The following is a 10,939-nucleotide window of genomic DNA, read 5'->3' as shown; positions in this document are numbered from 1 at the left end:
TAGGCAGTCACGGGAATGGGGCTGGACATTTCCTCTAGGCAACTGGGGATAACTGGAGATTTTCCAGTGCAGGAGGGCTGTACTCAGATCCGTGTTCTAGAAAGATCCCTGGGATGGCTGTGGGGAGGGTGGGTTGGAAGGGCCAAGTCAAGGATGGGGCAACCTCCCTGGAAGCTGTTCCTGGTGTCCAGGTGAGAGAGAATGAATGAGGCCACATCAAAGGGACAATGGGGTGAGTGAGGAGTGTGGAAGAGATAGGTGCGAGAAGTGGCTGATGCTTTAGCTTGACTGACTTGGGTCCCATATGATGCTGCTTCCTGAGGTAGGTACAGAGGAGGTTCAGTTTGTAATGGGGGTGGGGACAGGGGGGAGAGGAAGTAAGCATTCTCAAATTTGGATTCATCCAACAAACATTAACAGGACTGACACAGAGAAACTAACATTTGAGTTTGGAAAGGTAAACTCACAGAGCATTAAAAGGGAAAAAATAGGGGATCCCTGGGTGGCTCAGTGGTTTGGCGGCTGCCTTTGGCCCAGGGTGCGATCCTGGAGTCCCGGGATCGAGTCCCGAGTTGGGCTCCCAGCGTGGAGCCTGCTTCTCCCTCTGCCTGTGTCTCTGCCTCTCTCTCTCTGTCTATCATAAAAAATTAAATAAATAAATCTTTTTTTCCAAAAAAAAGGGAAAAAATAAAAGCCTAGCACCCACCATTGCAATCATTTCAAAAAAGAAAGAATATCTTGCTCCACCCAAATAGGAAGGGCATAACCTCATAATAAAGGACAGTCCTTTCTATGAGTGAATACATTTAGACTATGGAAAACCTCTACTTTGGGATGTTCTCCCCATTTTGCTGTGCCCCGTTGAAAACATGGCTGTGTATCAGCCTAATTTGGGGACTGTGAGAGCCACAGGTGAGGGGGGAATGGGCAGAGGAAGAGAGGTGGGCGACAGAACACAGGGAGGGGTTCCAGAAGTAGGAGGAAAATGAGAGAATAATCATGGGGGCCAAGAGATGAAGGAGGGCTTAAGGAAAGAGGGCTTGGCCAATGGTATCTTTGGCCACCCAAGAGTTCAAAGGGATTTGGCAGTTAGGTTATTGGTGACCTTTGGTGGTGCTCATTCACTAGGAGGATGGGGTGGGGGCCAACCTGCAGGAGGGCTGAGGTACTTGAGGGTGATGGAAAGATAAGAGAGTGGGAAGGAGGAAGAGAGGGAGGGGAGAGAGAGAGAGAGAGAGAGAGAGAGAGAGCGAGCATGTTAGGGGAATGAGAGAACACATCTGAGGAGAGAAAAGCTGTATTTCTTGGCATCAAGGAGACCGCCATTTTACATTGGGAAGGGAGAGAGCTAGAATAAAGAAACTGGCCTTTCCTGAAGAGAAGGGGCATGATGATGTCTGGAGGAAGGGCCCAGAGAGGAGAAGGAGGGTGGATGAGGCCAAGGCCCAGATAAAGGGATTAGCCTTTAACGAGAGGGGCACCTTGTCCCCTGAGAAGGGAGGGCTGGGGGAGGAAGGAAGTTGGAGCTGCAGGCCAATTTTTTGGGGGTGGGGCAGGGCACTGAGGTAATTCATGCTTGAAGGCCTCTGTTTTCTCAGGGAAGTAGGAGGGAGGGGTGGAGCAGGAACATGGTAGGGAGCTGAAGGAAGTTTGGAATGTGGCCCAGGGAAATGTGGAGGCCAGACTTAGAGCATGACCAGGGAACACGCTCAGGGGTCTTGGGGCCCAGCTGAGGCTGTTGGAGTCATCTTGCCCTGCGCAGGTTTTGTCTGCCTCCCTAGGCTGTAAGCACCCTAAGGCAGTGTCCTCAGCACTTTCCTCTTTCTAGTCCATTCCCATGCCAGGCAATGCCCAGCCCAGTGGTGTGTAGCACAAAGGAGGGGCCCAGTCCTCTCAGGAGGGCCTGGCAGAGCCACCAAGGGCAAAACCCAGATACTATGGGGCTGTCAGGGGAAACAGAGGCAGGGCCGTAATCACCCCGAAGAGAAGCCATTCGTTTGGCTGTTCCACACCTTTCCTTGCTACACTGCTGGCCATCTTACTCCTGTTCTGTGCCAAATGGAAGGGCACACAGCCAGGCTCCCACTTTTGTCCAGCGACACTTGCAGGCCTTAAATCCTTCAGCAAGAGGGGCCGGGGCATTGTCTCCCATTGACTGCTTGAGGCGGGTGGCAATTCTCAGGAGGTAGCAGGGCAGAGAGCAGTTGTGTGGGGAGACCAAACAGCCATGCAGATGGGCCTAAAGGGCAGCTGGGCTCCAGAAGAGCATGCTAGAAGCTGGCCTGAGGGGAACCCTGAAGCCCGCTTAGGAGAGCAAAGGGGCCAGACAGCCCCAGTGGTGAAGGATTGTGACCCAATGAACACAGGTTCAAGGCCAGAGGTGGCATGACGGGTGGCCTGGCCAAGTCCGGTTGGGCTTGAACTCCTGAGATCAGGAGTTAATGTCTCCCTCTTCCCCCTTTCCCTCTTCCCTCCTGCCTGTTTTCAGAGGCCCTGGCCACCTGGAGGTCAAAAAGATCCCAGGGAATGCTAATAGGTTTGCTTCTTTCTCCTCGCAGGCCCCAGGCCTGCCAGCTCTTGTTTCCACCTGGTGCCTCCCCTCAGCCTCATTCCTCTTCTGGGCCAGTGAAGCAGTTCCAGCAAACCCTCAACTTCTGGAAGTGAATTTAGCCAGGACCCTGCCAGACTGAGAGAGATTCGGGCTCCCCAGCAGCCCTCCTTCTCCCCTCTCTGGGGACCCGGGATCCAGAGAGCTTGCCTCGGAGCAGTCTGGGGCAGCGCATGCCACTGCCCTCATTTCAACACATATAATAAACCTCTGTTTATTGAGGGCTGGTATGGTGCCAGGCCCTTGGGTTAGGTGGCGGCTGGGCTGCTAGAAAGTTTTCCTTTGATGGAGCCAAGATGTGTCTCCCTGTAGCTCCCACGGAGCAAGTGTCATCCCCCATCGGCAACCCCCAACCCCGACAGAGTCCTCTCTCTCTGCAACTAAGCATTTCTTTCTTTCCTTTTACCTTCCACGTGTCCTTATTTTCTATCGCCCAAAGAATATCGGGTCTCGTAGCATTTTCAAGGACGGTCAGAAAAGCACGAAGAAGGAAATAAAAAATCTCCCAGTCTTGGCTCTCTCCCGCTTGTTTTCTTTCCCCACTCTTCCACCAAGCCAGTTGGAATATGAAATTGTCTCACCGTCCCAGCCCAAGTGAGGCATGTGTTTTACCTGGTTTCTGATTTTTCCTTTGCTATCAAGCACATGGTGGGGCTGGAATTTGAAGTGGGGTGGGAGCCGGGGGTCAGGGGAACAGAGGAAAGAGGAGCCCCTTGCATCGAGTTGTTCATACAATTTTGGGATCTGATTTTCTTTCCCACTTTCGGTGTTGATGCTGAGGCTTCCAGAGCATGATCGTCAGTGCCTGCTTAGTATTCAAGGGCAGAGACTCACCTTGCTGAATGTAGCTGGTTTCCCATTATTGGACATTGGATTTGTTTCAGATTTTGGACAATCACAAACCCTGATGGGGATGAATGCTGAGCCCCCAGAGGAATATTTTTGGGACTTCTAAAGCACAAGGAGGCTGCTGGCAGTTGTAACTGGAAGCTTTTTGGCAAAGGTCCAGAAGACTGGCTAAGGCCAAGGACTGTGCTGGAGCGGCTGGGCTGCCCACCCCCACCCCCAGCCCTGGGGTCAGTACCCATGTACCCAGTACCTGTCACAGAGTGTTCAGGCTGGCAGGCCCCTTGAGGCCACTGGCCCTGCACCCTGCACCCTCCTCTTACACGTGAGGGAACAGAGGCCTTGGGGCCAGGGATGGTTCTTCAGCAGTTTAGCAGCCAGGCAGAGACCTGCTTCCCCGCCACCACCCCCCTCCCCACCCCAGCTCCTGGACTGGGGAGTAGGAGGGGGTGCTGAGCTCTGCAGTTTGGAATCTGACCTGGGAGCCCTGAAATGCTGCCCATGCTTCTTTACCAGACCACTTACTGCTGAGGCCGGAGAGGAGACTCAGGCACTTGAGGGTCACCCCACAGGCAGCTGGACCTGCTACACCCAGAACCTCCTTTTTTCCTGACCCAGGTGGTACTTAATGGCAGTGCCACCTAATATCAGGGCCACCTGGCAAATCTCTTGGGGGTTTGAGCCCAAATAACGTGTGGGTCCCTCACTCGCCTTAGCTGGGTCAGCTATCCCTTTTCTACTGGGAACTGGCTTTGCCAAAGGCCTGTCTTTCCAGCGCTCTATGCCGGACAGCTTTCCGTGGTTTGCGGTACTAATGAGCTTCCTTCTTTTACCCCCTGCCCCAGCCAGCCTTGCTACTGCCTGGGGAATTTGCACAAATGGTGTATGATTTGCCCCTTCTGTGTTTTCCTTTCTGACTTGGAGGTAAAGAAAACCCTTCACCCCCCACTGACTCTCTGTTTATTCAACTGGGAGAGCTTTCACACCCAGAGACCCAGGCTTCCCCTCCCAGAGCTCCCTGTTCTAAATCCTCACCCCTCCTCCCAGGTCCCCTCCAGCCCCAAGCTGCCCTGAATAATTTATGAGGCCAGGCAAGCCTTATAAAAGGGTCTCCCAGGAAAGGCCAAAAGAATGCAGGAGGTTCTGAGAAATAAGAGCCCCTATGACCTGCCTGGCCTCGACCCCCTAAGGATGGACCCTTCCATTCCCTCGGCTGCTGCCCCTGGCCTATTAAGTCCACCACTGCTTGTCTCCTCTGGACAACAAGTAGGTGGCAGTGACAGGTAAGCAGACCTTGGCCCTTGGCGACAAGGACTCAGGTTTGGTGGTGTCCTGGGAGAGGAAGGAAAATGAAATGTCCAGGGTGCCCCTGCTCTCTGTGGAGGGGTAGGACAAGGCCTCACAGCCCTCAGAGCCCCTTCTGCATCTCAGGCTGGAGTGTCTCAACTGGCTTCACACCTCATTCATCCCTCTGGGTGGCAGGAGGAGACTCGGGGACAGTGGGCATTGGCAAAGCTGAAAGCCGAGCAGCCAGGGCCTCATGGGCCAAGTTGCTCACTGAGTCCACTGAGGAGCACGGGAGAGGCTGCCATGGAGCCTGGCTTTAATATGACCTATGCTGAAGAGGGAGTAAAAGAGGGCCAAAGTCCTAAGAAGCCTCTGACCAGGGGCCCTTCTCTTTCCTGACCACACCATAAAATCTCCATATTTTTTTCCTGGACCTCTGGAAGTCTAGTGGGGAAGCAGTGGGCCCAGAAATATTTCAGGCCCCTTTCCCCAGCCCCGGAAGATGGCAGGACTCTAAGCTCTCCTTCTTGGCGTAGTCAGGGGCAAGATATTTTCCACCCAACCCCCATTTCTTCCTCCAGATGTGTAACATTCAGCAAACCTTTAGCAAGATGCCTACTGTGTGCCAGGCACTGCACTGGGGTGTTGGGGATTCAGATATGGTCAAACCTAAACTGGTCCCTAAGAAGCTCAAAGGCAAGCAGATAATTACAAAACAGCATGACAAGAGCAACAATCACATTGTTCAGGTGGGGACGAGAGGGCAGGGGCCTCATGACAAGCTTCCTGGACTAGACAGCCTCCGAGCCAAGTGTTCCGGAGGCCTCTTTTGTTATCTCAAGGAGTCCAGGTTCCAGTCTCCTTCTTCCATAGATTGATCTCTTTGTCCTAGAGGAGCGTGTCTTTGGAGGCCCTGGCTGTCCTCTGCAAGGGACCTACCACAGTGGTGGGGGAAGAAAGGCATCGAGGCGGTGAGTCTGAGCCCCCGATACATGCGGTCACGTGCATAGGTGGCCACAGGCATTCACGTTGACCCAGAAGGTCCGTTTCCAGAGAGCCCCAGCCCTTGGTCCAGGGCTGCAGACATGGCAAAGTATCTCTAATGCCTTGCTCACATTTGATTCTTCAACAGCTCTGAGAGGAGGGCAACCCTGAGATTTCTGTGGCAATCCTTAAGATGGAGAGACGGGTGCCCAGAGTAGTGAAGGATTTGGGCTGGCCCTGCCACTGGCCTGTGAGAGAGCTGGTGCTAGAATCCTGGTCTCCTGGCACCTAGCCCCAGTGCTCTTCCAGGCCGCCCTTACCTCCCCCCCTCCCACCCCCGCCAATGAATCTTGGCTGCTTGGTGGAACTCTGTCTCTTGGACAGTCTCCAAACAGGTGTTAGAACAGGGGCAGCAAAGCGAACAACCCCCAGGACTCCATGCACTTGCTTTACAGCCAGAACCAGGACAGAGCCCCTTGCTGAGGGGGCGGGTAGGGGCTGCCCCCGGGATGCCTAAAGTTTCTTCTAGATCATCTTACGTAGGTTTATGACCCCTGATACAGAGGAGGCAGTTGTCTGGCCATGTACTTTGAACCACATGCTAGCTTTTGCTTTGGACAGGCCACTGGTGGGGCGACAGGTGCCAAAGTCATAAAGGCTGCCTCCGAGTTCCATCACCCTGTCAGGTAAGTCTGGCGCGCCGAGCTCAGAACTTGCTGTAGACCCACTCGCGCTTCAAATCGGTACAACAGCCTTGTGAAGCAGGAGGAGGAGAGAGGCAGTGCCAGGATCCCTTTTTCATACATTAGGAAACTGAAGCCCAGGGTGGTTAAGGGAACTGGCCAAGGTTGCCTTACCTGAAGTCAATGCCGATGACCCCTAAGAATGAGCCCCTTTGGGCGAGGTCAGTGAAGGAAGCCTTAGTGGGACACCGAGGACGCAGGGATAGATCATTCTTGGCTAGAAGACTTCTGAAGTGGGGGGGTGGGATCAGTGTCAGAGCTGACAGATGCCGGGGCAGGGCCTCCCCACAGCCATCAGCCCACCAGACATTACCTTCCAGCCTGCATCCCTTTTTTAACAATCTAGAGAGTTCTGTTACAATGTGTATGCACTTCCTCCTTTTCCCTTTCACCTCATTCTGTAGGCAGGAGAAGAAGTTTAGGGGTTGACTTCTTTCTTGGTCTTACTTGCCTCTCTGCAACAGATGGGACCCCGTCTAAGTTAGGGGCTATATTTCTTGTCTGTCCACAGGCTCTTCTGGCCTAAATCCCGCTCCTTTGACTACCTGTACAGTGATGGGGAGATTTTACTGCAGAACTTCCCTATCCAGGCAACGATCAACCTATATGAGGACTCAGATGACGAAGAGGAGGAAGAAGAAGAAGAAAAGGAGAGAGAAGAAGAGAAGAAATTGGAGACAGATGAAAGGGGGCTGGGAGAGCATGTGAGGGGACCAGGGTCAGCACCACCCAGGGCCATAGCTCATCCTCTTTCCCCACTCATGACAGGCCCAAACTGAACCGGTCAGAGTCTGATTGGGGTTCAGTATGACTGGCAAGGCTCTAGAGCAGCAATTAGCCAGGAATCTCCAGATATAGCCCTCTAGACTGTAAGTTGGGTCCTTGAGTCACCAGCATACCCTGGCCATATTCAGTTGGCCTGTGGGCCCAGGCCTCTGGCATCTCATTGTCTGTGTTTCTGTCATGTTGACAGTGTAAGGGTCCAAGAAGCTCTAGGGGAAGACCTGCTTTCTGAAGTTCCCAGGGAGCAGATCAAGACAGTGCATCCCCATGCAGAGAGGAACACCTACTCTTCAGGGGTCTTTGACTTCCTGGCATTCCAGCTGGCCCTATAGTCTGTCTCCCCATAGAAAGCCTGACTTCTGGCTTCTCCTCCAGGGATTCCAACCTCAGATCCAAGCAAAGTTAGGACACCTCATTGATGGGCCTTGCAGGAGAGGAAGGGGGCATCTAGAAAATCTGCTTGCTTTGGGGACCTCCCTCCATTTTGCCTGCTATCCACTGGGGTCTGTATATTGGTATGAATTGAATCAGGAGAAAAATAAACTAGACAATGTGTGCCCTTTTCCTGGAACTGTGCTGATTTCTTAACTGAACTCTGCCCATGTTGTGAAGCCACAGGCAGAGGGTCAGAGACCAGCTCAAGGCCAATTTGTTGCCCTACCCGAGGTCAGTTGACAGATTCTACTCCATGGGGCTATAGGGCCAGAGACTGACCCAGCATGCGGGACAGACTTTCTCTGTCAACTTGTGAAATCAGTCAGGCTTGATTAAACTTGATTAAAGACAGCTTAGGAAGGGAGCAAAATGGCCCCCCAAAAGCAGCTTGAAAATTGGGAATATGGCGGGGGGGATTTAGTGAGAAGTACAGCCTCAATTGAGCTTTGGAGATGAGTATATGCAGGTGGGGAGGAGGCTAGGAGGGCTCACTAAGTCCTGTCAACTTTATCTACTTGATTCCCTTCGTATCTATCACTGCTCAGGTCCTCATGCCTTTCCTGCCCCAAATACCCCAACTAATGTTCTTGCCTCCAGCAAGCCCCTTTGCAATTTTGCCTCCCCACTGGCCATCAGATAAGACCACATCGTGCCCCTGCTGAAAACCCTCCTCTGGCTCTTCACTGCCTCACCAACAATCGGACTTACCTCTTTTTTTCTTTTGGCTCGCAGACCCTCTTGAGACTCAACGGCTTCTGCCTTCATAGGTTCACAAATTAAGTTCTTTGTGTGATATTCTAGGCTGTTCAATCGCCTGGTTCTTCCTGTCTCTTCAAACTCATCTCTCTTGGCAGTTGAAGCCCATGCCGTCTGGCCTTGAATGTGTCGAGGCTTGATGGATTTTTAAGCCTCTGTCTGGAATGCCTTACCACCTTTGGATGTCTGGGCAGCTCCCATTCATCCAATAGGACTCGCTCAGACACCATTCCTGAGAGAAGCCTCTGCAGACCTTCAGGTCCAGGTTGGGTACCCCCATCTATTCAGTACCTCCTCTACCATAGCACCTGCCTCTCTCCCTAGGCAGCAAGATAGCTAGGTAGGATATCCCCATGTGACTTTATTACAGAGCACGCTGCCTGATACCAAGCACGTGCCCAGCAAGTGTTGAAGAGAAAAGATCCTCAGGTCTTCTTAACTGCCTCTGCTCCTCCACTTGCTGGCTTCCTGTATCTTTGCGTAGCTACCAACAGGACAGGGGGGCGTCATCTGATTGAGGAATAAAATGCTGGCCATTTCTTTCTCTTCCTTCAACTTGAGCTGGGTTTTTTCAGTGCTGATTGAGATAGGCTGCTTCAGTGATGAGCTCTCCCTGGGCAGCAGCTGCATTTGACCAACTGAAGCAGACCACCAAACTCACACACACTGGTGCCATCTATTGGTCAGAATTTAACTTCGGTCCTTAATTCAGGCCACCCAACAGCTGACCTTTGACCACTGTAATTCCTGTAGTCCATTCTGTTTCTGCTTGTAAGTAAAGCGGACTCAACCTTGTGCTGGCTGTATGACCTTGGGCAAGTTAGTTATCCACTCAGAGCCCAGTCTCCTCATCAGTCAAATGGAGAAAATAATACTTCTTCTCAGGGTGGTTGTGAGGAATTCCATGAGATAACTTATGTAAAGTGCTTAGCAAAGTCCCTGGCACATCCTAAAAGCGCTCGGTAAACGGTAGTAGTCATCGCAATTGTAGTTTTAGTAGTGGTTATTATTAATTTTATAACAGACATGAGCTTATCTGTAGAGTCAGCTAATGACTGGTTTACTCGACTAATGACTGATTTATCTGGATCCACCCAATCTCCCTGGCACCATTTGGTTTGGCAGTTGAAGAATCTTTGTCGTGTCTGTCTCCCATTAAAAGAAAAAAAAAAGCCAACAGAGGTCACATATGGCTTCCCAGGCCACTCTCCACGGGTTTCTTTTTCCTAAGACAGAGGCTTCAAAACTTACTTTTTGTGCTTCTGTGAAAACACGTTTTTTTGAATGGAATACAGAAGCCCGATATCCAAACCAAAAGAAGATGGAGCTGCCCTGGCGGAAGCCACAATGTCTGATGCAGAATTCCTACCCTGCTGTCCTCTCTCCAATCAATAACTAACTCTCTCCACTTCTCTGTGAGGTGCCCTCAGGGATCCCTAGATTGTTGGGAAGATGGTTTGGAAACCACTGTCCCGAGGGCTAAAACAAGATTGATTTGAAGTCGAATTGGGGGGGGGGGGGGGGACAGCCCGGGTGGCTCAGCGGTTTGGCGCCGCCTTCAGCCCAGGGCCCGATCTTGGAGACCGGGATCAAGTCCCATGTCAGGCTCCCTGCATGGAGCCTGCTTCTCCTTCTGCCTGTGTCTCTGCCTCTCTCTGTGTCTCTATGAATAAATAAATAAAATCTTTTTAAAAAATTAAGTCAAAGGGGGATTAGTATTTTAACAGATCCAGTGTTCCATTTAAAATCCTTGTCTGGGTCCTAAGCTCAGCATTTCATAGCTCAAAAATTGCTCGAGTCGTTGTACCATAGGTTGTAGGCATTTAAAATCCTTGGAATCCCAATATCCTTGGTTTTAGGGTATTATATAGCATAGAATTACAAATCCCTAAATCCCCAGGGGCTTAAAGACCCTAAAACCCTTGGAGCAGTAGTTCTTAACTCAGAATGAGCTTCTCTTACTTTCCCTGCCCACCTCCTCCTTACTGCGCAGGCGCTATTGGTCAGCGGCAGACATCTTGTCTCACTCCCCTCCTAGTCCCCTGCCCTGAAATGGCTTCTGATCCTCCTCCCCACACATGGTTGCTAAGTGATTGGAATTCACTGTTATGAGTAACCAGAGCCCAGTGTGAGTTACTTTGTCACGGGTGTATCCAGTCCTTGTAACAACTTGAAATCCAGTGCACAGACACAAGAGAAAACTGCACAAAACTGGAGAGTCTTTCCTCCCCATCCACGACAGCTGGCCCATCCTAGGGCTCCGGCCTGCCTCGCCCCAGCACTGATGCCCCTGGCTCCCCCACCCAAAAGCAACAGAGAGAGGGCACATTAGTTGAATGGGAGGCTGCATCTGAGCTGGGCTTTGAAGGATGGGCCCAGGGAAAGATGGAGGAGGAACACTTTCCAGAAAGAGGCAATGGTATAAACTCCTTCATGACACAAATACTTATTGAGCACCTACTCTGTGCCAGGCGTTAATATTGTAATGGTTAAGGGC

General features: G+C 51.8%; 1 protein-coding gene across 2 annotated transcripts; it reads left to right on the top strand.

The window, feature by feature from the left end:
* RIPPLY1 (ripply transcriptional repressor 1) lies at nt 1-7,822 on the top strand. 2 transcript variants are annotated; one of them, XM_038587996.1, is made up of 4 exons: nt 1-191; nt 5,634-5,712; nt 6,347-6,411; nt 6,980-7,822. In XM_038587996.1, exons 1-4 carry the CDS (start codon nt 16-18, stop codon nt 7,245-7,247), a joined length of 588 nt encoding a protein of 195 aa, XP_038443924.1. In that variant the 5' UTR covers nt 1-15; the 3' UTR covers nt 7,248-7,822. The 2 variants fall into 2 exon arrangements, with proteins under 2 accessions (XP_038443924.1, XP_038443925.1); XM_038587997.1 differs by lacking the exon at nt 1-191 and adding an exon at nt 3,980-4,737.
* The last annotated feature ends 3,117 nt before the right edge of the window (nt 7,823-10,939 follow it).

This window comes from Canis lupus, chromosome X (genome assembly GCF_011100685.1).
Source record: "Canis lupus familiaris isolate Mischka breed German Shepherd chromosome X, alternate assembly UU_Cfam_GSD_1.0, whole genome shotgun sequence".
In the NCBI taxonomy this organism is placed as follows: domain Eukaryota; kingdom Metazoa; phylum Chordata; class Mammalia; order Carnivora; family Canidae; genus Canis; species Canis lupus.
Note: the sequence above shows the minus strand (reverse complement) of the source record. Positions and strands in the feature narration are given on the sequence as shown.

Excerpts from the sequence above, each read along its gene's own strand:
- RIPPLY1 (XM_038587996.1), top strand. The coding sequence starts at position 16 with ATGGGGCTGGACATTTCCTCTAGGCAACTGGGGATAACTGGAGATTTT. Across the intron at positions 5,713-6,346 it reads GGAAGAAAGGCATCGAGGCG|GCCACTGGTGGGGCGACAGG; the intron begins GTGAGTCTGAGC and ends TGCTTTGGACAG. Across the intron at positions 6,412-6,979 it reads GAGTTCCATCACCCTGTCAG|GCTCTTCTGGCCTAAATCCC; the intron begins GTAAGTCTGGCG and ends GTCTGTCCACAG.